The following is a 27,170-nucleotide window of genomic DNA, read 5'->3' as shown; positions in this document are numbered from 1 at the left end:
CTCTCTCTCTCTCTCTCTCTCTCTCTCTCTCTCTCTCTCTGTCACACACACGCGCGCGCGCGCACACACACACACACACACGATCATAGGCAATTCTCATTCTAAGTTAATAAAATGTAGCAAAACTGGATTCACTATTACTTCAATGATCACTCATAAATTTAAATTAAGAGCTAACGGTACTATACATCAAATTATTAAACTTATGATTAGCTACAAAAGCACTGACTTTAGGTAGCTACCAGTAAGTAAACAACTAAGCTTATTTCAGTGTCAGACAAGATTCTACCAAAATGGGATTTTTGAAGCTCTGAGAATTCCTGATGCATGCAAAAATACATCATGTTTTTTATTTCAGATACTTACCTTATTTTATTCTGGATAACATCAATTTGGATTTGACTATATTACTTTCATCTTGTCAATATTTTTAATAAAATATACAAGCAGGCATGTGGCTATGCTAAACTAAAATCAAATAATTTATATGTAGACTACTTCTCTGAAGCAAAGCTAGAATAGGGTGAGACACAGCATCTAAGATACAAATTTAAGGAAGCATACACACTCTTACACAACCCTCGAAAAGAGAATCTCCTTATATTTTGTGCCTCAGGCATTTTGCTTGCCTCACCCTAGTCCTAATTCTGCTCTTATTAGTATAGATCATTTCATAAAACATGTACTAAGCAGAGTAACATAAAACATAGAAACACAGTAATATAATAAAATTAAAAATAAGAATACTTACATGTTTAATATCCTGATTTATATGTTCTCTGTATGTACTTACATTTAAACACACATTAAAAGAATATAATAATCACTATACACTCTAATCAGTAGTGAGATGGCACAAATAGTTCAGATCTGATCACTTTACACTAACAGTAGTTTCTTTAAGAGCACACAAACAGCTCAGAAATTTTCTTTAAAACTATTATTTGTCAAAAATATCTTTCCAAGTTAATCATGTGCTTTTTTTTTTTTATCTGACTATAACACTTTCTGTTTTTTCCTTTTGCTACTGGGGTTGAACCCAGGGTGTTAACCACTGAACCACATCTCCAGCCCTTTTTTATATTTTTTTTTATATTTTATATTTTTTTATATTTTATTTAGAGACAGGGTCTGCTTTTTAAAAAGCAGAATTGAGAGAGTATGCTCCATTAAAGAGTTCACAGAGCTACACATGAATTGTATAATCCAATGGTATCTAAACATAGCTGATCAACCAAACTGTCTGAGGAACAGGCTTTGGGGGTAAGGAATGGCGGAGGAAAAGCCTTGAGAACTTTTTTAAAAAGAATCCCAGATAAATTAGCCAATTTTGGAATAGATAGAAGACCAACTTTTAATATGCCCCAAAATAAGGTAAAGACAAAATGAATATACAAAAAAAAAAATCCAAACTGTCTCCCCACTAAACATTTGTAAAGTTTATTCACAAGAAAGAAAACATTATAGCTCCTTTCTTTCCTTCCCTATCTTCTAGTAGAGATGTTAGTCATCTAACATTAGACTAATAGCATTAATGAGGAAAATAAAGAAACACATGATTCAGTAAGATGAAGAGTCAAAAAATTCAGTATTTGTATTTAATAGGTTCAAATAGCTATTCTAAGTAAATGATAAATCTATTCCAAAAATGCAGTATTTTAAACTTTAACTTAGGTTCACATTAACATATTTGGAAAAATCTAAGTGCCTAACATAACACTATCAATTTATGGAGTACATTTCAGCTGAAACTGTACTTTGTTTTCATGTTAGCTTTTTTTTTGTTGAGTGTTTACTGTGCCAGGTATTGTGCTAAATCCTATATAAACATTACTTCCTTTAATTATCTCACATCTCTTGTATGAGATAGGTACAATAATTATTTACAGATGAGGAAACAGAGATAATGAAACCTGCCCAAGGTCACACAGTTGGAAGAGTTGACATTCAAACTCAAGGCTTTTAACACTTAATTACTACTTCATAGTGTTATTACATGACCTTAATGAAATAACTTTTTAGTTCTCAATTTCATTGTCAAAGTGTTAGTTTTCCAAACATAATTAATCTAAAGCTTTTAAACTGACAAAATACAAAAAGGAAATAATCTTTTTGTTTCCCATTATTCTAACTACACATCTTTAAGACTGATCGGAGAGAATCAAAGCAACTCAGACAAAGTAAAAGTATATCAAGGGAACCCAGCACAATGGTGCACACCTGTAATCCCAGCTATTCAGGAAGCTGAAGCAGAAGGATCCCAAAGCTGAGGCAAGTCTGGTCAACTTTATGAGCCTGTTTCAAAATAAAAAGGGCTGGAGATATAGCTCAGTGGTAGAGCACCCTGGGTTCAATCCCCAGTACTATACCCCCAAGCAAAAAAGTTATTATTATCAGGAGATAAGATTTAGTTTAGATTTGATTAGAAAGGGAAAGTTTCAAGGAACTCGATTAATTCCTAAGCAATCATAATAATCTTATTCAATGTCCATGCCATACAGCATATACTACAGGTATTTTGAAAATACCATTTAGAAGTTTAAAAATTAAACCTTAAACACCAAAAATTTATATTCCTCCTTATTTATAAAATTAAATAATGGTACAATGAGCCCTGGTGTCAGTCAGAACTGCAGTCAAATCATAGTTCCTATATTGATTTGTATTCCTAAGCCAGAGTCGCAGTGTCCTACCTAAAAAGTACCCCCTACTCTTAAGTGACTTACACAATCTTAATTTCTAATTAAAATTTAAATCCCGATTCATTTGACATTCCTAAAGATTCACTGATAAGTGAACCTTTTTTTTTGCCTACCAAAAAGACACCACTGCAAAATTCCAGAAAGGATATCTTTGACAGATACTATTCACACCCCAATTTCAGCCACAACAAATTCAACACTACTTTTAAAAAATTCTCAGATAAGCCACAAAAGAACTCTACCTGTTTTTTACCCTGGCAGAGAGTGAAATAAAGCTGTAATATTATGTTTTTTCAGTCTATATGGTTTTACTGAGAAAAAATGCCCTGACTAAAAGCCATATGTGATAGTAGTTGGACAAGACTTTCACCAAGATAAAGAACTCGGGTGAAGAAAAAGCTATTTGCGGATCTACAAATGCCAACAGACTTTGATCATTCTGCACTCACCTTTAATTTGACAGACTATGTTTTAATGAGCAAACCACCAACTTAAAAAAGCCTAATAAGAAAGATTCACCAATAAATAAATTCATATACAAGTATAAACATCAGACACAACATTTTAGAAAAGGAAACAAACTAAATGACTAAAATATTACAACTTAAAAATTCAGTTAATAGTATACTCTACTGTCTGAAAAGTTATCTTTCCTAAACCCATACAAATAGTTTGATACAGGGAACCATGTTTTCATTTTTTCATGCTCAAGTTGTAAGAAATAGAAACAAAGACTTCCATTCCAAATTAGGAACTATTTTTAAGTGAGGAAATTTATTATCACAAAAACCATAGAATGTCATGGAATGTGATGAAAATAACAAGTTTCTTGGTATTCTTTAAGTTTAAATCCCAATTATACAATTATTATACAAGCTTGAGCAAGTTATTTAAACTCCCTGTGACTAAATTTCCTCATCTACATATTATCACCAACTCTGACAATTTTCTATGAAAATTAAACAAATGTAAAATGCCTACATCCAATCTGACAAAATCATTACAGTTATTTGAGTATAATCAACTTTTCAATCCTTAAAACCCCCTTCTTTTATATTTTTTTTTAGTTGTAGACAGACATATGCCTTTATTTTATTTATTTTTATGTGGAACTGAGGATCAAACCCAGTACCTCGCATGTGCTAATAAGCAAGCACTCTACCACTGAGCCACACAACCCCAGTTACTTAAATCCTCTTATGTCTAAACTCAATTATTCATAATGTGGTCCCCAGACCAGCAGCATCAGCATGTCCTGAAAGCTTGCTAAAAGTAAGAATCTGAGGGCCCCACTTCAGACTTCTTAATCAGAATCTGCAATTTAATAAGATCTCCAGGAAAGACAAAGTTTGAAAGCCTGCTTAAAACAACATTTCAACTATCAGAGAGTCTAATTTGTTTATCGCCAGCTCCCTGAAGGTCATCTACTTCATCTGTTACAGAGTTCTGACATAAGAAGAGCACTGAGTGTTTGTTTTCTAATTCCTAATTCTGGGGGAAACAAGAGACTAAAGAAAAAGTGTCATCTAATTCCATTTATAAAAGGCACCCTTTCAAATCTGAAGATAATTCTCACATTTATCCACCCCTCAGTGTACCCATGATCGAACAAGGGAGTCCTACATGCATAACTCTCTCCTGTAAAGCAATGTCTTCAATAATTTGAGATATTCTACAAATTATTAAGCTGCACAACAGTATAAGAGCTACTCATTTATTTCTCCATGTTGTCAATGGTACCTCACCACAGACTTGTTAAATGCCTTGCTAAAGTTTAAAGACCTATTGATCCCGTGTTCCTGAGACAGTATTCAGTAGCTCTGAAATAGTACAGAGTTTGTGAGGTATGGCTACATTGAATAAAACGATTTGGTTTCTAGTATTCATCTTCCAGATGCTCAGAAATCCTGCTTTTACGGAAGGATAACAGGTTCGAAGCCAGCTCAGTAACTCAGTGAGGCTGTAAGCTATCTAGTGAGAACCTATCTCAAAATAAAAATAAAATGGTCTAGGAATATGGCTTAATGGTTAAGTGCCCCTGGGTTCAATCCCTGGTACAAAAAAAAAAATTCTGCCTTTAAAAATCCACTCTAGAAATTTAGATAGCAGATGCTTCAAAACTAATGGGGACTTACACTGCACATCTACTTCCTCTCTGATAGTCCATAATATTTGTTTACTGGTAAAATAATTTACAATCACAAGTGCCTATTCTTCACCCCACTCTTCCATGACAACTAAGATATGAAATACAGAAGACAATATTAAATGTAAAAAACTGTCAAGTCACAGTATTCAAACTTCCTTTATTTAGAGATAAAGGCAATATGAAATAGATATGACAAAGAAAACATCTGCTAGAGTCTAATATACTAAAAGTTAGTACATTAGAGCCCCTAGAAATTTCTCTTCTGAAGGAATTTCATAAGACTACTTTAGGTAAAACTTTTGACTTTCTTTTATTTCTTTTAAGTTGAAAACTCCCTTATTTACCTGACCTCAACCTCCCCCTACCCATGCATTTATTCTTGCTCTCCACCCTTAAAACAGACTTGCATTTAGCTGCAAATACACTTTATTACCCATTCATGCTCTGCTTATTCTTTTCCTTCTCCCCTCTGAACCTTCTTTTCATTGATATCCCATGAACGCTGCCCTATATTCTAAATTTCTAGCAGAAATTTCATAGCTTTCTCTTTAAATATCACCTAGAATAGTAACATAATCAATTAAGCACTCAGTTGCTTTAGAACAGACATAACTATTAAGAGTCTACAGTCTACAGTCTACAAATTCAGAATCCATTTAAGAGTATCTAAAAAAGGCATTTAACTTTTTGGGTAAATAAGCTGTATATAAACCCAATACTTTACTCTTAGCTAAGAAAGCTTAGAGAAAAAATTCTGAATATGAAAAGTGAGTCTGTCTTTTAAGACAAGAGAAATACACTTTGGGGAGGCAAAGAGGAAGGCCACTTCAGAATAAAGAACGTAACAAACCAAGACTTAGAGCAAAGACAAGGGAGACAATAAAATTAGCAAAATACACAGAATCTTAAAATCCTTTTTTCTTCCCCTGAAAACAAGTTTATTTAAACAAGGATTTAAATACATTACATAACATTAAAACTGGAAGGGAAAAAGAAAACCAAAAACCAGTTTATTAACTTCACATGGCACAGGGCAGTTGTTGCAAGTGAGTTGCAAGCTCCATAGCTAGCTATAGGACTGATAACATCAGCTTGGTATTTGTTTCCCTTGTCAAAAGTTTAACTGATATTAAGCTGGCCTCACATTCTGTAGTTCTGAACACCCCTTAGCTAGAAAATGTCTAGTCAAAAAGAAGACCTTGGTGGCAAGCCAGATGTCACAACCTCACTGGAAGGTAGCCTCTGAGTTCTGCCCACTTGGTCAGGTTAGATACCAGGGGCTCTTTTTTTTTTCTTTTAACTACCAAAGGCCCCCTCTAGGGGTACAGCTATCTTACTCCGTCTCCTGACTGTTCAGGCCATGACACTCTCAGGGCAGAAGAATCTGCTGAGGGAGAGGAGTTTCTGATCAGAAACAGCCATTCGATCTTGGGGCTCTGGGCTTTGCTGAAACATCACATTATTACTTTGTTTCAGGGGGGACAATGCCATGCACCTACTGCTTGATCTCTTTTTAAGTGAGAAACTTCAAGACTAGACAGCATGATTCTTTTCACTTTACTGGAGGAAAGAATTACAGTAGTCCAAGTTAAAAGCAGACCCCAAGTGGTTATATTATATAAGCTGTGAGATTTTTAAACTTGTGACAAGGGACAGAAGGGAAATTCTACTTATTGCAAGGAAATCCTCACTTAAGCTTCAGTGAGCCACAAGTACTTAAAACCCATGAACCTTCAGCTGACTGTCCTCAGCCAGTCCAACCTCACCGGGAACTGGCATATGTTCTTGCACTGGTCAGTCACCCTGTAGCTGCATTACTTCTCCATATTCCTGATGCTCAATTACAGTACCCTTGCAGGCTAACTACTTCTTAAATGCCTTCACTGGTTTCTTTTATCATAATCACAAGCAATTCCTTGGACAATAGTAAGGGTCTTCCTAATATTTCTCTGCTGAATTCTAATATGGAATATAATCTTCAGTGCCAGCAGGAAGCAGGTCATCAACCTTATTTGCATCAGCAAAGGGGCTGAAAGAGTGGAGATTCTGGATAGCGGACATACTGATACAATTCATTTTCCTTGGTGGAAAAGGCCTGTGGAAGGCAGAATCAGAAGAAGGCAGGCAGGGGACAGAGCATCAGGTAGCGAGGCTGCAGAAAGGGGAGGTTACTGAGTCCTCAGAGGTGGCTCAGTAACTGGGGCTGATAATCTTAATATCTTGAAGGGACCATTTATAAGCAGAATAGTTTAGTAGATGCCATGTACTATTTGCTAATGTCAATCTTCATTTTTAGTTTAGAAATGTCTCCATTTAACCTAGATGAATCAGAACATAGCCAACTATTTATGATAAAAGTGCTGTAACATTAAAATGTTCCTCAGGACATGAAATAGAGAACCAACTACCCACCTACCTGTCCTGCCTCTCATGGATGCTCTGAAATTTAAATAAGACACAAGGAATCAAAGCACTTAAAAAAAATCTCAAGCATAAAAGTTATTAAAATCTAGTACTATAAGAAATTCAAACTTCTCTTCATGTAATTATAAAAGAATACATTTGGTGCCTTTAAATGGCAATGCAGGATGTGGGCTGGCCTATTTTTTACCAAGGAATAAAACTCTGAAATCTTCCACAGACAAACTAGTTTCAAAGGCTCAACTTTGTGAAACAACACTAAAAATTATCTGAAAGTTAATCTATCCACTCCTTAAGCTAAGTGGTACACATCATTTTTTATCATATAGCCTAATCACCAAAAAAAACATAATGACCACCATTATATATTTATTTACAAATAATATACTTAAGTATACATATTACTGTTTTAATATTATTTATCTATTATTCATGAAAATAGAAATGTTAAGGTATGAAAATATTAATTGAAGAATTAGTATTTTTTCTTTAACTCCACTTTGGAAATCAAGGCCACAGATGGAATGCTGTTCACACACCAAGTTTTAAAATGCAAACCCAATCCAAAAAATTTGAAATAGTTTTGGAGCTCCTCTGATTAAAAAGGGAATGAAGGGAAGAGGAACTGGAGGACTATAATGATATTCCTAGTTTTAACAAGCACAATTTGAAACCACTAATCTTGAGATCAAACTTTTCATTAACCTCTTTAAAAATAAATAAATGTGCTTTTTCTTAATATTGCTATTTTACCAGCTTGAAATAAAAATGTCATAAGATTCAATCAAACACTTGATTTTATGCTTATTGTAGAGATACAGTTGAAAACACTAGTGACTACATAAAAACGTGTCTCATAGACTTCCACAGAAGACAATTCTCTCAGGTCTCACCACCAAAAAATGTTATACTCCTAAACATTCTACCTTATTTGATGGTCTAGAACTAGTTTCTTCTGAGACAGTATACTATACAATGGTATGCTTTCCTTCTGCTATGAAGCTTAACAGTAAATCATTTTGCCCCATCTTAGCAAACAGGAAGAACTCCATTATATGCATCTCTGCATTTTTAGCTCCTGGGTTGATTCTGTATCTCTACTCTTTTCAGCCCTCATTTTTCCCCCTCTCCTATACACTGTAAACAAATATGATAAACTCAAATCTTTTTTGGAATCAAGATACAAATGATAAAACTCATTGTTCAGACTGGTACCGTCAGTTTCCCATTCCTCTAAAATAGAAACCTTAAAATCATCTTTGGTAACTAATTCACTAATTCCATCAATCCCTAAACCTAACAATTGAACCTGCACAATATCACTCTTACTTGTTTATTATTCTTCATTCCCACTGGCATTACCATTCACATGAACTACTATAATAGCAACTCCTATGAAATACTGTTTATTACCAATCCTTCTTAATCAATATCAACGTACCCAGACCTTCATCTTTTCACTTTTAAAGGTTTCCTATTGCCTGTGGAAAAGCCTTAGCCTGACATTCAAAGCTTGCCACATTGTGATACCAATTGAGAATTTTATCTGTATTTCTGCAACCAAGTACTCTCCAGACACATTAAGCTATTTGTAGCATCTTGATCATGCCATCTCCCTTACTTGCAATGTTTCCTACTATCCTCAGTACTACCCTCCCCCAAAATGTCTACAGTATTAATACCTATCCTTGAATAATGGGGTCAAATGGTGTTATTTTCACAAGGTTTCATCCTCTAAACTGAAATCTTTCCTAGGTCAAGATTCCCTCTGTATGTCCACAGTAGTACATCTGAAACACTTTTCATACTCATCTCCAACTACTACCTGTCACTGGGTCTCAGTTTCTCTCTGTGCATATGTAAATACACGTAATTCTAATAGAATTAAAAATGCGAAAGTCCATTTTTCTCTTGGAATTCTCTAAGAAAGCCCAATAAATAAGAGCAAATTTTAAAGGAGACTGTTAGACTGGAAGAAGGGTTGAAAAGGGAGTTGGAACGTCACTCCCTCTCCTGAGCAGCCCCACAGACATCTTCACAAAGCAGAGACAAAGAACACTAAACTACATACTCTATGAAGACACGAAGTATAATTTTATTCACCTATAATCCATGTAGGAAGACAACATTGTAAAGTCAGATATTCCTGGTATCGAAGTCTACCTTACAAATTATTTTCTATTCAAATCTCTAATTTATTTGAATCTAAATTCACATCTGTAAACGAAGACAGCAAACTTCTCACTGATCACATGATCACAAGCTACAAAAGACATACTGCACAGTACTGACAGCATAGGTACACATGAATTCCTTTTCTTTCTTCTGCTCACTTCCCACATCATCTAATCAACTGCTTAATATATAAATGGTTCTTGAATTAATGAGCAGACAGATGAACAAATGAACCACAACATCAAAACAAAAGTAAAAAGACTTAAGAGATTTGGTAACAGTTATGGGGAAAAAAAGAAGACATGCTAAATACCACATAAGAAAAAAGGAAAAAACTTTTAAAATAGTGTTTATGGCTGGACAGGAAGAAAGGTGGTAGGTACTTTGTAATTTAAAAAAAAAAAAAAAAAAAAAAAGACATGTTTTTCAACTAAAAATTCACTACTAAATATGCCAAACTAAAAAAAATTATTTACACATGTCATATTAAGGCTTAAGTGTTAATCATGTCTGGCTAATATCTAAACTCAAATTACATTCACCATCTTAAAATTAAGACATATAGGAAACTACAGTGAAAAATTAGAGGTTTTTAAATGAATTCTATTTCACTGGCATATGTATGACTGTTAAGAAATAGTGTTCCAATTTTCTTTTTAAAATGTATGTCATGTTTCTCAAGTTATAAATGTAAGTTTTGCAACTGTATGAAAATCTCTTGGTGGCAGATGTGCACAAAAGAAATATCTCAACCTAAATCACTATAATATATAATGAACCCCAAAAGAATAGGCACATATCATTACTGGCAAGACAATTTTGAAAAAAACAAAGTATTAATACACATAAATACAGCAAAGCCTTCCATTCCACACATTTTAAAACTGTGGCATCCTTAGTGATGTCTGTCTATGAAAGTAAAATAAAAGGAATTACATGTAAATGAAATAATAAATAAAGAAACACAATCCTTTGGGACTGTATCTTCAGCAAAAGACTGAAATTTAAATGATCAAATTTTCTGCATAAAATATTAGCTTATAAAAATCTTATAATAATGTCACTTCATCAGAGCAACAAGGTTAAAGAATGATTTACCAGATTTGACTCTAAAATATGACTACAATAGAATGTTACTTCAAAAAAATGTGAAATTTCTTCTCACTACCTATATGAAAGCTAAAAATCAGTATGTTATATTACCAAACCTCATTTATACTTCAAAAGCAGATGTCTATTTTATTCAAATGATATATAACTAGATATCAGTAAGTGATTTTACATACATATTACACACACTGAAGTTTGAGAGCAACTGCATTAGATAACTTGTTTTTGAAGTCAAATATATGCTGGTCCATTGATTTTCATCAATTTAATTTGCCAGTCTTTATATTTCATCAATAAAATTCTAATATTTCAGTATAACCTATAAAATACTCTCAAGTTTGACCAACAGTTCATCTGTCAGTAACATAAAAAAGGCAATAATGATTGCTTAATATACTATTCTATTTGCTGGATAATCAATTTGTGTTATCACCACTCTACTGGAAACTAATTCCTGCTACATCTACCTCTAAATCAGAAGATCCCACCTTCAGAAAAACTAATTTCAAGTAAAGCAGAAGGTGGCTCAAATACAAAATTACTGTTTTCAAAGGTCTGATACATCATAGGGAAAAAAATTTGAGCTGAAAAATTCAATTAAAAATAATCCTGCCACGTATGTAAAGGTATGTATAATTAAATCAAAGGTTTTTAGTGCACAAGGCTGTAAAGTACAAGAATTTACTACAAAAACAACAGAATTTTGGGGAACTAATAAATAGTGTTATTGCTAACAGATTTAGAATGCAAGTTGTGTGAAATCAGGAATTTTGTTTGTTGGTTATTCACTGCTGTATCTCCAGAGCCTAGAACAGTGCCTGGCACATAGTAGGCAATCAACAGGTATTTGTTGAATGAATAAACAAAAAGCATTAGTATCCAACTATTCTACTAAAAAATTAGCATATAAAACAAAGTTGTTTTTCTAGAACCAATGTGGTCTGCCAAAAAATGCTAGTCTAAGAAATGTTTGTTACAAGTACAAAATGAGAAGTAAGAAGTTTGCACCAGCATGTAAACCAAATGCATTAGGTGATTCTAATACACATCACTTATTTACACTTGTATCGTAAGAAAACTCAATTCTGGCTCAAGCTACTCATCTCACAGATCAGTAAACAGTTCACAAACTGGCTATGCTGAGTAGCAATACTTGAGACTAGATCTTAAGAGCTGAAATGAAAGGAAAAATAGGGAAAAAACTAACTTCAAAGCAAAGAATAATTTGTAAAAATAATGTCTGGTTGCTGAAAAGTGGCCAAAATTATAGCACTGTCTTTTAAAGAAAGCTTATGAACATGAAAGCAACAAAAAAAAGTTTAAGGCTAAGTTTTTGGGGTCAGATAAATGTCCATTTCTAATTACGAAATTTCAGATATCCCAATAATATCTAAATGAATGAAATTTTTACATTTTCAGGGCAGTTTATAACAGATGAACACAGAACTTAAAGCACATTAAAACTTAAGGTTTAAATTAATGAAAATGCTTCAGGTAGTATGTACCTTGCCCACTGCTTTAAAGTACGTCCAATATTGCAGTATTGTCTCAATATAAAAGTAAAGAACTAAATATGTGATGGCACTTTAAAAAGTGAGAACAAGAGAGGAATAGTCAACACTAATTTATAGCAAATTTCCAAAGACAGATTTGTTCCATCTAAGTGATTTACTGTTCAGATCCTTGCTTCTAAATAGCAGATAGTTGGTCCAACAAGTATACTGAAATTCAATTCTATCCATAATGCTATAAAATCTCATTTTAAAAGTATAAACATTTATACAGAGCTGTGTACAGAACGCTATGTAAATTATTTACATGTATAATGTGATGTAATCCACACCAAGAATTCAGATGAATATTATTATTTGGATTTCATAAATAAGTTTCAGAGATATTTAAAACAGAATAGGATTCACTTGTATTTGTAAACACTGTAGCATTCTTCCTTTCACAGAGCATATATATTATATACAATTTTCTTTTTTTTAGTATTTTTTCATATATATTCTAATTTTCTAAGGAAGCAGTAAAGAGGTTTCAAGTAAATCAGAATTCTAAATAGAGACTGTTTAACACCTAAAACTGTTTTTCATGAGACTAAAATGAAAAAAAAAAAGTCAATGTAATGAGAATAATGGGAAGGTTAACGTTTATTTCTAAAGTTAATAATAAAGAAGGAAAAAATTACCTACGGTAATGTATCAAAATGTTCAAAGCCTTAAAAAATAAGAAAATGACCAAAATAAAGCAGTCATCTGAATTTCTAATATGGACACTGTAAGATTACCCATGCCCCAAGGGCACTTAATCACTGAGCCTCATTCCCAGTCCTTTTTATTTTTTCATTTTGAGATAGGATCTCACTAGGTTGCTTATAGCCTCACTAAGCTGCTGAGGCTGGCTTTGAACCTGTGATCCTCCTGCCTCAGCCACCTGAGCCACTGGGATTACAGACATGCTCCACCACACCCAGCTATTTTGAAGACTTAACCTCTTCTGGACTGCAGCCACTCTCATGGAGGTTGTCCTTCTAACATATTAACCTGCTATGATCACAACTTCCTAGTCACTGTACAAAATTCAACACTTAACAGGCCATCTACTAGGTACTGAGCACTATAAAATAAGAAAAAATCCCTGTGATCAGGGAATACAAATAAATTTTAAAAGCCACCATAAAATGAGGACTTTTGTAAGAGGAGGACAAAGTGCTAAGCACATAAAGTTCATTAACAATATCAGAAAGGTCAGAGAAGACTTCCTGGAATATATATCCAAGCTGATGCATCTATTTTCTCTTAATTTCCTATTCCTCTAGTTCTAATACTACTCTATTCTACCTCATTTTTACTTCACTGAAATCTCTAATCCATTCTTCCCCCATTTTTCTCCAGGTTGATCAACCCCATTGTATTTTTTATCCCAACACCTCAAGTTCAACAACCTCCTTCTACAGCTGCCCTTCAAATTTTTTAAATCAATCTAATCGTCTATTTCTGAGCCCTGTGCCCAGCAGCTGAGCACTGCTATAGAAAACTATACAACCTTACTATTGAGGCCCTGTTAGCTTGAAGAGTTGACTACACTCATCTGAATCCTTGATAATTTATGCAACACTGAGTATTTCTAATTAGCTTTCTCTCCCTAACTCCACTACTGCCGTTATAAACCGTCCCTACTCTCAAGCTTCTTGATCTCCTTTCTTTGCCAGAGGCCTTGCCTAATTCTTCAAAATGTTAATTAGGCATAACTAAAAATTATCATTACTTCGGACCTTCTATACAAACTAAAAAAATTTATAAAGAACTAATCCAACTAAATCCTAACATTATTTCATTAAAAAGAGATTAAATACCACAGAACTTATAAATTTTTGTTTACTACCTGACAGTCACAGCCTTTGAAATGAAACAAAAGATCAGAAACTAAAAAACAAGCAACTCAACTTTCAAAACTGCTATTAAGTTTACGCACTGATGATCAAGTAATTTTTTTTCAGAAAATAAAGTGTGTCAGGTTTTCCGAACTTATGATTCTTATTTTAGCTATGAATCTAATAAATTTGATTAATAGTCTATAGTAGACTGGGAGCAGCATTCTAAAAGGGAGAAGGTAAAACACTGCAGCTTCCAGTCTATTATAAACTAGGGAGCTACCATGACAGCAACAAAATTAGCAGCTGCAATGAAAGAGAAAACATAAAAACTATACAATACACAAATTCAAATGAAATGGCAAAGTAGGACAACTTATCATAAAAACAAAGTACATTTTATTCCTCTATGATGTCCCAGATAGAGCATAACAACAGTACAAGGAATAGACTATAGTGCAATTATACTGTTATTCTTTCTACAAGTAGTTAAAAATGTCATAATCTACTATAGAAATATTTTCATTAAAATCAGGAAAAAAACCTGATAACAAGATTATCTTTCTGTGTTTATAACACAATGTATTTATTCTCTATGAATTAGACACCAATATATAAATTATTAGAATGCAGTTTACATCCCTATTAAAAATTAAACTTGCCTCTTATTTCCAACCATGTCCACCAACTTAAAATAAGACAATTTAACTGTATGAGTTAAAATTAAGAGAATAAGTTTGCTGAGTTTTACATAGTGCAGTCACAGCAAAATTCTACATCTGAGCAAGAAAAATAAATATTAAAGAGAACAGATTTTCAGTCTCTAATCATAACTGGTAAACAAACCCACTTATTAGTTGTTTTTGCTGTTTCTATCCAGTGTTATTTCAAATAAACTTTCTAAATGTAAAATTACTTCATTAATCAACTTTAAAAGTAAATGAATTGCAAAGACCAATGTCTGAAATTTGAGTACATTAATAGAAAAGCAGAAAAGAAAAGAAAAATGAAACTGCTTAAAATGTACACTTAGAATTTGTTTTGGAACTTGATGAAATGATTCCTAAAAATTCATCTGGAGGAATAAAATAAAAGTTTAGAAATATTTAAAAGAAAGATTATGTGGATGAATTTGAACTGTAACACAAAATATTAAACATATTAAGAAGCTATAATAACTAAAATAATGCAGTGCTGGCAAAGGAATAGAAATTCAATGGAACAAAGCAGAAAAGTCAAAAGCAATCATTTATTATCTGATAAAGGTAGAATTTCAATTTAGAGGGGAAAAGGAAGGCTTATGTAATTTGTGGTGGTTAAGACCACCAGCAAATCAACTTAAAGTAAAACTTTTAACTTGGAACCTTCCTTGACATCATACAACAAAAGGGATAAAATATTAAACTATAGAAACTAAAAATCTAAAATATAAAAGTACAGGGACATACATTATCAAAATTGAGGACAGGACTTAAGGTCTAAGGCAGAAGCAACAAGATACATAAAACTGATTAAACTACATTAAAAATGAAAACTCACATATTTAAGAATCATGATAAGGGACTGGGGTTGTGGCTCACCTAGCAAGTGTGAGACACTGGGTTAGATTCTCAGCACACATAAAAATAAATAAATAAAAATAATAGATGGAGTAAAAAATTTTTTGAATTTAAAAATATAAAAAAATTTAAAAAAGAACAACGATAAATAAACCTTAAGGAACCAAAACATTGGGGGAGGATGCCAAATATAATCAAAAAAGGGTCAAAGTTTTTATTCTATTGTCATTAATAAGCAATAGGAAAAAATAAGTACTTGGTAAAACTGTGCTAGAATATGTACAATCACAAAAGAAGAAACACAAATGGTCAAAATATTTGAAAATTCAGCAGTCGAAAGCTGTTAAACACATGTTCCCACTGTTAAGTGTCAATAATGAGGGAGGTATTCTTATAATGTGATATAATGTAAATCAACTTTTCTAGAAGAAAAACTAAAAAGTTATGGTATCAGAAAAGACTTAGACTCAAAAATTCTTCTAAGAATTTAATATAGGAACCAAGATTACATCATTTTGGGGGCTGGAGTTGTGGCTCAGTGGTAGAGCACTTGCCTACCATGTGTGAGGCACTAGGTTCAATTCTCAGCACACATATAAATAAATGAATAAAACAAATGTCTGTCAACATCTAAAAAAAATTTTTTTAAAGATTATATCATTTTAACAATATTTGAAAAAACTGGACATTATCTAATAATTCAACAAGGGATTAATAACATGATATTCATTCCTATAGAGAAATAAAGTCACATAATATAGAAAGTTGTTCGTGATACACTGAGTGTGGGAAAAAGGCCGATACTACAAAAGCACAGTAATGACTAAAAGTTTTTTAAATAACTTTTAAATAAATCAACTCACACATCTCTAGGATACTCCTTTGATAAAGAATTCTAGACAGATTTTATGGGTTTTTTGCTTATGAATATGAAGATTTTATTACCTCTTATGACCTAGGTAACTCATTTAGTAGTCTGTTTTCTTGAATAAGGAGCTTCCACATATTTATTGAGACTTCCTGAGCTAAAAAAAAAAAAAAACGACAGGGCTGGGATTGTAGTTCAGTGGAAAGTGCTTGCCTAGCACATGTGAGACACTGGGTTTGATCCTCAGCACCACATATAAATACATAAATAAAAATAAAAGTCCATTGACAACTAAAAAAATATTTAAAAAAAAAAGTAACTATGAAGTTCTAGAAAGACAAACATACATACATACACAGTCTCCTCGATGCAAAGAACTCCAATGCATTAAAAATAAGATAGTACATAAAAAGTTCTCTGTGCAAAAATACAAAAGAATATATTTGTATTTGTTTATACAGGAATAAAGAAACTCTTAAAGAATACACAAGAAAGAATACAAGTTGTTACTCAAAGGAAGGAAACCAAGCAACAGAGGTCAAATGTATACATGTATTACCTATTAAGAGTAACCTGAGGGGCTGGGGTTATGGCTCAGTGATAGAGAGCTTGCCTAGCATGTGTGAGGCACTGAGTGTGATTCTCAGTACCACGCATAAATTAATGAATAAAGTTCTAAAAGCATTTTTTTAAAGGAATCTGAAAATAATTTTTATATGCATATATAATGATCGTACATACATGTGTATATAAACACATTACACATTAGCAAGGCATAAGTATTCCAATGGTGAAACTATAACAATAAATACACATAAATTCACCAAAAATCTTAAAATAAGTAGAAATGTCTTCTGAGCTAGGAATTCCATTTATGGGGATTGGTCCTAATGATACTGAGTTATAACAGGCTCAAAGATAGGAAATAGGTAAGTAGACAAATTAGTAAGATAAAATGAAGGATGGATTACAATGCTATCCATAACAACAGAAAATTAAAAACAACCTAATATATCTAATAAGTGCTTAAAGACAGCATAATGGAATATAAACCACAAGCAATAATACTGTACTTTTTTCAACATGAAAAATCTTATTATATAAGTTACACAGAAATAATTATAATATGGGATTTTGGTATTTAAGTTTTTTCAATGCATTGGAAAGAAATGGAAAGATGAATACCAAAGCAGTACTAGCACTTTAATTCAGAAAGGCTAGGTGTTCTTATGATCTTTCTATATTTTTCTGAATTTTTTCTTTTCAGAAAATAACATGAACTGCTTCTATAATGAATATAAAACAATCATATCACTTAGAATAAAATGATGACAAACGATTGAAGTCCCTTACCCAGAACATTTCCAGGGTTTGTTTGTTTGTTTTGTTTTAAGTAGGGTGGGAGGGTTAACACATAAAATCCACATACAAAATACAAAAATGAACCACAATCTCTTGATTCCAAATCTATGATTCTTTCACTGTATCACACTACTTTAATCCCTCACTTACATGTGGTATTATTTTTGAGTCAATTTGCCAATTAAACTATTTATAACTTATTACAAATTGCAGAGAAGTGAAGTTTTATTGTCCTTTAAAAACAAACATTAGCTGTTCACGTACTTATAAAGGATTAGAGATATATGAAGGATGCCAATAAGTTCAAGTTCTAGGTTGGAAGAGGTAAATAAAAAAATACTATCTGTGCTTGACTTAGAAATGGGCTGAAGGCCAGGAGAAGTGGTACATTCCTATAATCTCAGCTACTCAAGAGGCTAAGGCAGAAGGATCATGAGTTGAAAGTTAGCCTGGGCAACCTAGAAGACCCCAGGAATAGAGAAAGGAAAGGAAAAGAGAGTGAGTTAAAGGAAGCAGAGAGCAAAAGAAATGAGTTGTACTCCAAGTTTGTTTAGAGAATAACTTAATACAAAAGAATGGCATTTTTATTGTTTTAATTTGCTCTTTTTAGTTATACATGACAGTTGAATGTATTTTGACATAGCATACACACATGGAGAATAATTTCTCATTCTTGAGGTTGTACATGATGTGGAGTTACACTGGTAATGTATTAATATATGAACATAGCAAAGTTATATCTGACTCATTCTGTCTTTCCCATTCCATTCTTTCTCCATTGATTAATTTAATTAAGAACCAACAAGTTTTCAAAATCTGTCCAATCCTGTGAACTCCTCCCTCCCTGCTCCTATTGTGAGTCAGCATCCACAAATCAGAGAGAACATTCAGCTTTTGTTTTTTAGGGGGTTGACTTATTTCACTTAGCATGATAGTCTCCAGTTCCATCCATTTACAGGCAAATGCCATGTCATTCTTCTTTATGGCTGAGTAACAGTTCATTGTTTATATGTACCACATTTTCTTTATCCATTCATCTGTTGAAGGGTCCTAGGTTGTTCCACAGCTTAGCTATTGTGAATTGAGCTGCTATGAACACTGATGTAGAAGAATCGCATTTTTTTTAATAAATAAATATTAACTGCCAGACCAGCCGCTGAAAACTTAATTTACCCCTTTTCACTAAATACACATTGCCAACCAATAGAGGAATAAGGAAAAAGCCACACAAGGCCAGTGACACTCTCCTAGTCATGGCAAAAACTGGTCATAATGAGATGTTTTATGACAGAAAAACCTATCAAAAGTAAAGAAAAAATTCAAAGATAACAGATTAAGGATTAGTTTTCACTACTCTATAGAAAGTGATTGGCCAACTCTATTCTGTACTAGGAAAACATGCAATGACAATTAGAAAACCTATAACAATAGCAATCTTTTTTAAAGGCATATGGTATTTTATTTAAGATCAAATTATATGTAACATTAATTAAAGTTAATATATGTGTGTGAATAAAATATATCACAGAATAAGTCAATTTCCATTTCTTTGGCTATAATGTAAAACTGTATAAACTGATTTCACATCTAAAGAGAATCAAAAATTTGCTCTGGCAAACTTAAAAATTGCTATGAACCTTTCTTGGTTCATCTTTTTTTTTTTTTTTTTTTTTTTTTGTTTGGTGCTGGGGATTGAACTTAGAAACTTGTGCCCGATTGAGCTATCTCCCCAGCCTGCTATGAACCTTTCGAATCAAAAATTATTAAATTATAAATTGACTTTATAGTCAAAAATTTAAAAGATCAATTCCTCTATATTAAGAATCTACTACTCTGAAATGACATTTTTCTAAGCTGGGGTGCTTATATCCTGTATCGATGTGATTTACTACAAGGAGGTAATCAATATATAACCATGAATATGAAATTTTAATTTTCTACCTAAAATTACTAATTGCTGATATACTTAATACTGAACAATTCATTCCTGTTACCATCTTTTTAAAAGATTAATCAAGAACCAACAAGTTTTCAAAATCTGAGTATAATAAATATAATGAATTAACAAGAAACTATATAACATAATGCTAATTTTAGATCTACCAGAAATATGGCAAATCTTAATACAGAAAAATGAGGACTGGGGTTGGAGGTATACCTCAGAGGCAAAGTGCTTACCTACCATTCAAGAAATCCTGGATTCCATCCCTAGCACCACAAAAAGAAAAGGATAAAAAAGGACCCAAAATTCGCAACATTACTCATTCAGTCACATGTGCTGGCATAATTGAGTATAATGCAATACATTCTGAACTACAGTTGCAGTTCTTCCAGAAATAGTAAGTATAAATACATGTACTCACAGAAGAATATTTTTAAAAACAAAACACATTTCAGTATTATTCATACTTTTTACAATAGAAAACTAATGTAATATTAAAACTACCAATCAAATCTAACATGTTAAAGTAGCCAAAATTAACATTTTCAAACCTTTAAAGAATAGTAGGACAATGAAACTTAAAAAAAAAAAAAAGAGGAAGAAAAAAGTACATCAACGGGCTGGAGTTGTAGCTCAGTGGTAGTGCGCTTGCCTAGCATGTGTGAGGCACTGAGTTCAATCCTCAGCACCACATAAAAATAAATAAATAAAATAAAAATAAAGGTATTATATCCATCTACAACTAAAAAAAAAAAAGTAGATCAGTGACTATGTCAAAAGCAGTTATAGGGGCTGGGGTTGTAGCTCAGTGGCAGAGCACCTGCCTAGCATACATGAGGCACTGGGTTTGATACTCAGCACCACATAAAAATAAATAAAATAAAGGTACTGTGTTCTTAAAACTTAAAATAATTAAAATTTTATTTTAAAATAACAGATATAAAAATCAATGGGTCACATAATACATAAAACATATTTTCCCTATTTCAGTAGAAATACAGAGACAAGTTAGAAAAAAGTATTCTATAATTTAAATTTTCTTCCTTTCTTCTGTGCTAATCCAACATGGTAGCCACTTGATCCACATTAAACTAATTGTTCCATTTTATCCTAATTAAAATTAAATAAAATTGAAAATTCAGTTGCTCTGTTGCATATCTTATTTAACACATTCAATAGGTACATGTGACTCATGGCTATCATACCAAATAGCACACAGAAATAGAAACTTCCACTTCTGCAGAAAGTTCTACTGAACAGCATGCCATAAATCTGACATCTTTTTTTCTCTACATTTATGACCTTCTTCCCATAAACCTGCAAATACTTCCTGCTACACTTAAAACACTTTTTAAGCCAGGCGTAGTGACACAGGCCTGTAATCTCAGTTACTGGAGAGGTTGAGGTAGAAGGATCACAAGTTCAAAGCCAATTTAAGCAATTTAAGTGAGATCCTGTCTCAAAAATAAAAAGGGTCAAGGATGTATGTAGCTCAGTGGAAGACTTGCCTGGCATGCATAAGGCCCTGGATTCAATCCGCAGTACTGTAAACACACACACATTTTTTAGTGATAAGTATTTTTCTTTGATAAGTATTTTTTTTAAGATGTTGACAACAACTAACAGTGTTTACAATGTGCCAAGAGCTATACTCATTTAATCTTCAAATTAACCTCTCTCATGAGGTAGATACAAGTCCACAATCCCTTACCTGAATCATGAATTATTGAATTCAGTAGTTCTCAGATTTTAAAAAGTTAATGCTGTACGTAAACCAAGTGTTATGTAACACCTTCAGAAAGGTCTAGGGAAGCACTCAGAAAAACAATATATTTATATGATGGTTCACACTAAGGATAAAAAACCTGCACATCAATTAGGATAAATTAGGTTCAGACATCAAATTAGTTATGAACAGGGATTTCCATTCTCCAGTGCAATAATTAGCAACCATAACACAATTTTAAGATAATGAATTTGTGACTTTTTAACTATTTTTCCCCATATAACTAAGGAATTTCATCAAAGAATTACTCAAAAGACTCCATCTCCCTGAATTTCAAGAATTCATTTTAAAGAGTAAGCAAGATATTTTTCTCACTGGCAACTATATTATCTGAAAATGAAAGTACTAGTTATTTTCTTCTCATGAGAAAATTTACAGTGATATCTAATACAAAATTCAAAATTTTATTTTGCCACATTTATACATGACACTTTCAATACAAGTACATAGCCCAACTGGATCTAGAAATTTAGCCATTTTCTATTTCAGTTTTGAAAGAAGAAAGTATAGCCAGCTTTCACTGAACAGTGTTTTTGTTCTCTACCTGCTTTTATACAAATTGTCATTTTTCAAATTGTGACCAAATTTACATTATGATTTGAAAACTTTCCTCATTATTATTATGCCAGAGTATACATTAAAATATCCCAAACAGATGCATTTCACAAAAAGTTCATAGACATTTTAGTGTAATTTAAATATCGGGAATTGAGGTTATTTAATAGTGATAAAATATAAAAGCATGCATTTAAATATTCTACAACAATGTGGTCACATTTATGTCCAAAATTATGAAAAGACAAATATGACTCTAAGGAATATATAGAAAGTATAAAATTTTTTTGAAAAGTTATACTTTCTCTTGGTTACTGATATGCCCCCTGCTGAGAAAGACTTGGTGGTTAGGTACAGAAAACTAATTTTCAAATTATCACAGCATTTATTCAAACCTAATCTTCATTAAAAAAAAAAAAACTAGACCTCAATGCTAATAATCAAGTGATTAACTGAACAATTATTTAGCTTTCAAATTGTTACTTCATTACAGCATTTTAGTTATTACACAGGAACTGGTAACAGTTTATAAATTAAATTTATAAATCAAACTAAAAATTTTATTGACTAAAATATAGTTTAGTATAAGTGCCAAGAGCATGGACTCAAATTTTCTGCTTTTAATCCAATATTGTCCCACTGACTATAGGGTAATATGTGGTGAGTTAGTCCATCTTTGTGTCTCAACTTCTTCATCTCAAAAGGGGAATGAACCCCATTACATAAAATGATATGGTTTACATAAAATGGTATGTGAAAGCACTCACGAGACTGTCTGGTACAAAGAATGCTCCACAAGCATTTATCATCATCACTAAAGCATCTTATTAAAATATACCAATATTAGCGCTTCTTATCTTCAGGAGTTTCAGTTTCTGAAAAACTTAAAATGTACTAGGGAAACAATATTTGAAGGAAGTCTACATCAGTTTAAAAGTCATCTACTAATAATTCAGATGTGTACACATAAGAGCTCTTTAAAGCCAGATTAAGGTAAGGACAAATTCAAAGCTTTTAACTTCATAACTCTTAAAAAGAGTCAATTAAATATGTGAGTGATACCACAACATACAACAATGGCCTCATCTAGTGAAGCAAAGGGTAAACTGTTGCTATTTATCCCAAAATTCCCAAGAGACAAAAATCTTACTAAGAAAATTATTACTCCAACTGTGAACATACTAAGTTTGTGGTACTCACAGAATACTTCAAGATATTCCAAGAAATAATGACAAGAAGAGAACTAAAACTATAGAGCTCACCCTCAGAAGAGTTCATCACTTCCTTCTTCATACTACCATTAAATTCTTCACATTATTTCAAGACAACTAGTTGTCTATATACCCTTCTCTAGTGCTAGAATGCATGCTTCTTGAAGAAATTTAGACCTTGCCATATAATAAGAACTCAATAAATGATTTTTCAAAATGCAAAACTTGCAGAACTGTACAATAGTAAATTTTACTGAATGTAAAAAACACTGGTTCAAATTTTTTTTCACTCTGTGCTTTTTAGTAAGGATGAATTTTTCATTTTGAAGAATTCTTTTACTATGTAAACTATTTTTTTTCTTTTAATTTGGTCATAGAATTACAAAGTGCTTCCAGACAAGGAAACCAGGCATCATCAATAGGTCTGTAAGCCTGAACAATTACATGACAAGGCAAAAAATTGATAAATTGATAAAATAAGGGAGAGAGAACCTAATGAACCCTTGAAGTGCATCAAAATTCTTTAAAAGTTTGTTAAAATACCTGCAATGCAAACTGAAAAGATTTCACTTTTTGATTTATATTCATTTTGTCCCATTGTCCCAGATGTGGAACACGTATAAAAACTGAGTACATAATACATAATATAATCAAAATATACAATAAAAACAATAGTAATATTTAGAAGCTCTAGATTATTATTTACAACCTATTTTAATGTACCTGTGTCCATTTCATCAAAATATTCATAGAAAATCTGAGACTGAATGGGTTAACTTCTATAACTTATAAAAGAAAAACTTATGGACTCTACCTTTGTTATTCAAAGAGCAGTGATAAAGAGTTATGTCACAAATGTGCTCAGTTATATGAACTAGAAAAGGTAAGAGACAGCTACAATCATCACAAGCCACTAATAATTGTTTTACTACAAACCCTTTAGTTTAAAACCTGTAAAAGCAATTCCTAAAGAATGCTTCACTGGTCTTAATTACTACTTAAATTTAAAATATGATAATGCCCTAACAACAGACTCACTACCAGTTCTACATTCAATAGCAGATGAGACAATTTTGGTTGTGACTGACAACTAGATACCTTTCCGTGAAACCAATCCCAGGAAATAACCTAACTAATTGTTCCTGTTTAGAGGGAGGAAAACAGCTCTTTAAAAAAGAGTGAACAGGGAAGAAGTAGCAGTAGAGGACTGAATACTAGCAATATCAACAGGCTTACAAGAACTATGAAATAGCAGCAGGAAAGGAAGAATTCACAGAATAAAATTCCTATAACACAAACACAACAGCTTAAGTCTGTACTTTCTTATCTGAAATAAGCATAAACAATAATCAAATGTATATTGACTCTAATTTTATACAATAGAAAGCCTAAAAACTTTATACCAATAGAAAATATTGATAAATTTTAAAAGAGTCCCCTAATTTTGATCCTACTTCCCTTTCTGTGAAAAAATTCAAAAGGGAAAAAAAGAAGTTCAGACTCTAAATGATGAATGTTAACTATTAGGTGTGGCCTCCCTATGAGGTCTGAAATAGAAGAAAACTGTACATTTCTTCCAGAGTTGTAGCCAACAATAACTTTTGCATTCTGAATCCAACTTAGGTACATTAGTTGGAAAGATGTTTGTAAAAGTGTTTAACAAGAAAGTGCTGAATTTAGCTTTTTTCCCCCCCTCAGTTTTCTTAAATGGCCTGAGGTCCATCAAATGCATTAAGGAGAACCTCTCATAACTATAAATAACAAAAGGAAACACTACTCTATAGCTTTCTTACAGACAGCTGTTTTTATAGATCAGAGGTCATCAAACGGCTTCTGTAAAAGACTAGATAGTAAATATTTTCAGCTTTATAGGCCATATGGTCTTTGTCACAAATATCCAACTCTGCTATGTAGCATGAAAGTAGCAATGGACAACAGATAAGTATATGGCTGTGGTCCAATAAATTTTTATTTACAGAAACAACAGCAAGTCTTTGTCTGTAGTTTGCTGACCCCTGAGATAAATCATCCTTTATATAATCTACTCACAGATATATTGTTTTAATATATATTATGAATTCTGAAATAAAATTTCTAGGATTTGCTTTAAAATACTTCATTTGGGGCTGGGGTTGTGGCTCAGTGGTACAGTACTTGCCTGGCACATGTGAAGCACTGAAATTTGATTCTCAGCACCACATATAAATAAAAAATTAAAATAAAGGTTCATTAACAACTAAAAAAAGTTTTTTAAATACTTCATTTTTAAAAAGGAACAGGGAGAAAGATTAAATAAGAATGGCAAAAGACAATTATGGTTAAAACCAGATAATGGATATATGGGGTTCATTATACTATGCTTCATAATTTTAAGAGTCTGAAAATATCCAAATTAAAGCTTTTAAAACTATAAAGTAAATCAATGAATCTGCTCTACAGGAAAATGAATTTCCTCACCTTATTTAGAACCTTCTAAAACAGTCAATATTTTTAAACATAATTAACATAACAAAAGATGTTTAAAAGTCATTAAAGTATAATGAAAAAACTTAAATCCACAAAAGTATATATAATCACAATAAAATGTTCCAATTTCTTAGCTTTGTTTTTGTTTTCTGGGTTTTTTTGTTTTTTGTTTTTTTGGCGTTTTTGTTTTTTTGGTAAGGAACTAATCCAGAGGCACTTAATCAGAACCATGTCCCCAGTCCTTTTTATTTTTTATTTTGAGGCAAGTTCTCGGTTCTCACTAAGCAGTTTAGGGCCTTGCTAAGTTGCTGAGGCCGGTTTCAAACTTGCAATCCTCCTGTCTGGGCCTCCCAAGTCACTGGGATTGCCATTGTGCCCAGCTATTTCTCTGTTTTAAATGTTAAGAAATAAATACTTACAGATATATAACCCAGATAAATGCTTAGGGTCTTAAGAGTATAAAGAGATCCTGAGACCAGGAAAATCTGAGAAATTATGACCTAAATGTTTTCAATGTTGTTTGAAGTATGTTCAACAGGCAACCACAAGATAAACATTCAAACTTATTTCATCTTTGAACAATAACCATCACACAAGGGAGTTAGTCCACCATAAAGGCTATCAAAACCCACAAGAAGATACTTAAACCTTCAACCTAAATATTCTTTTAAACTTCATGGTAAATCATCAGAAAAAAATAATTGTTAATGTTGCCACAGCCTTGTGCAGGTAACAGTCTCTTGAAATAATAAAGAAAAACAAATATGTGATAACAGAGTTTTCTAATAAATATAGCACAAATCAAAATATGTAGTCTCACTCAATGCAAAAAAAGCCAAAAATAAACCTGAACAGAGCCTTAGGAAAGAAATCTAAAGGAATATGCAATTTCTCAAAGACTGAATAAATGTGTTTATAAATGTTTTAAATTTCTCCCAACATTCTGAAATAGTGATTTCAAATATCAAAACTAAAAACTAATTTAAATTAGGCTCACAAAATTATGACATGAGTAAAACGAAGACCTCTGAAAACATTTTGACTATGCAGATATATACTCAGTCTGGAAATTTTTTAAATCTAAAACTAATACAGCAATAAACAATCCATAATAGATTGAGGCAAATAATTACAAAAAAAGTTTCATGATTATCTTATCTTTAAAAAGATGCACCAACATTCATTTTTCAAATGCAATACACCCCATTATAGTATTTTTTATCCAATTTTGCCTCTTGTGCACAAGGTTCTTTAAAATGTTGAGATTTTTTTCACTTTTACTTACTTAAACACAAATTACTTATGTTAAGTTTTATAAATTTTATTTCTATTGTCTTTCTTCAACATGAATAATTTTAAACAGTAACAGATGCAAAGACATACTTACATCATACTCTGCAATTCTGCTGCAAAACTTATAGCCTTCCCTGTACTTCTTGCACTACTTGAAGTGGCAGCAGACATTGGGCTAGCTGCAGTATTATTCAT

The 27,170-nt window shown here is 32.2% G+C and overlaps 1 protein-coding gene across 7 annotated transcripts in view; it reads right to left on the bottom strand.

Annotated features, from left to right (window-relative positions):
• Window positions 1–27,170, bottom strand: part of Supt3h (SPT3 homolog, SAGA and STAGA complex component) — a 487,114-nt gene that overhangs the window by 447,513 nt on the left and 12,431 nt on the right. For all 7 annotated transcript variants that reach the window (XM_047559654.1, XM_047559657.1, XM_047559656.1 and 4 more), the window contains exon 2: window positions 27,070–27,170. In XM_047559654.1, coding sequence (XP_047415610.1) covers window positions 27,070–27,170 — 101 coding nt within the window. The remainder of the gene's footprint in view (window positions 1–27,069) is intronic.

The sequence above is a fragment of the Sciurus carolinensis genome, chromosome 7 (genome assembly GCF_902686445.1).
Source record: "Sciurus carolinensis chromosome 7, mSciCar1.2, whole genome shotgun sequence".
NCBI lineage: Eukaryota > Metazoa > Chordata > Mammalia > Rodentia > Sciuridae > Sciurus > Sciurus carolinensis.
The sequence above is the reverse complement of the archived record's forward strand: the minus strand, read 5'-3'. Positions and strand labels throughout refer to the sequence as shown.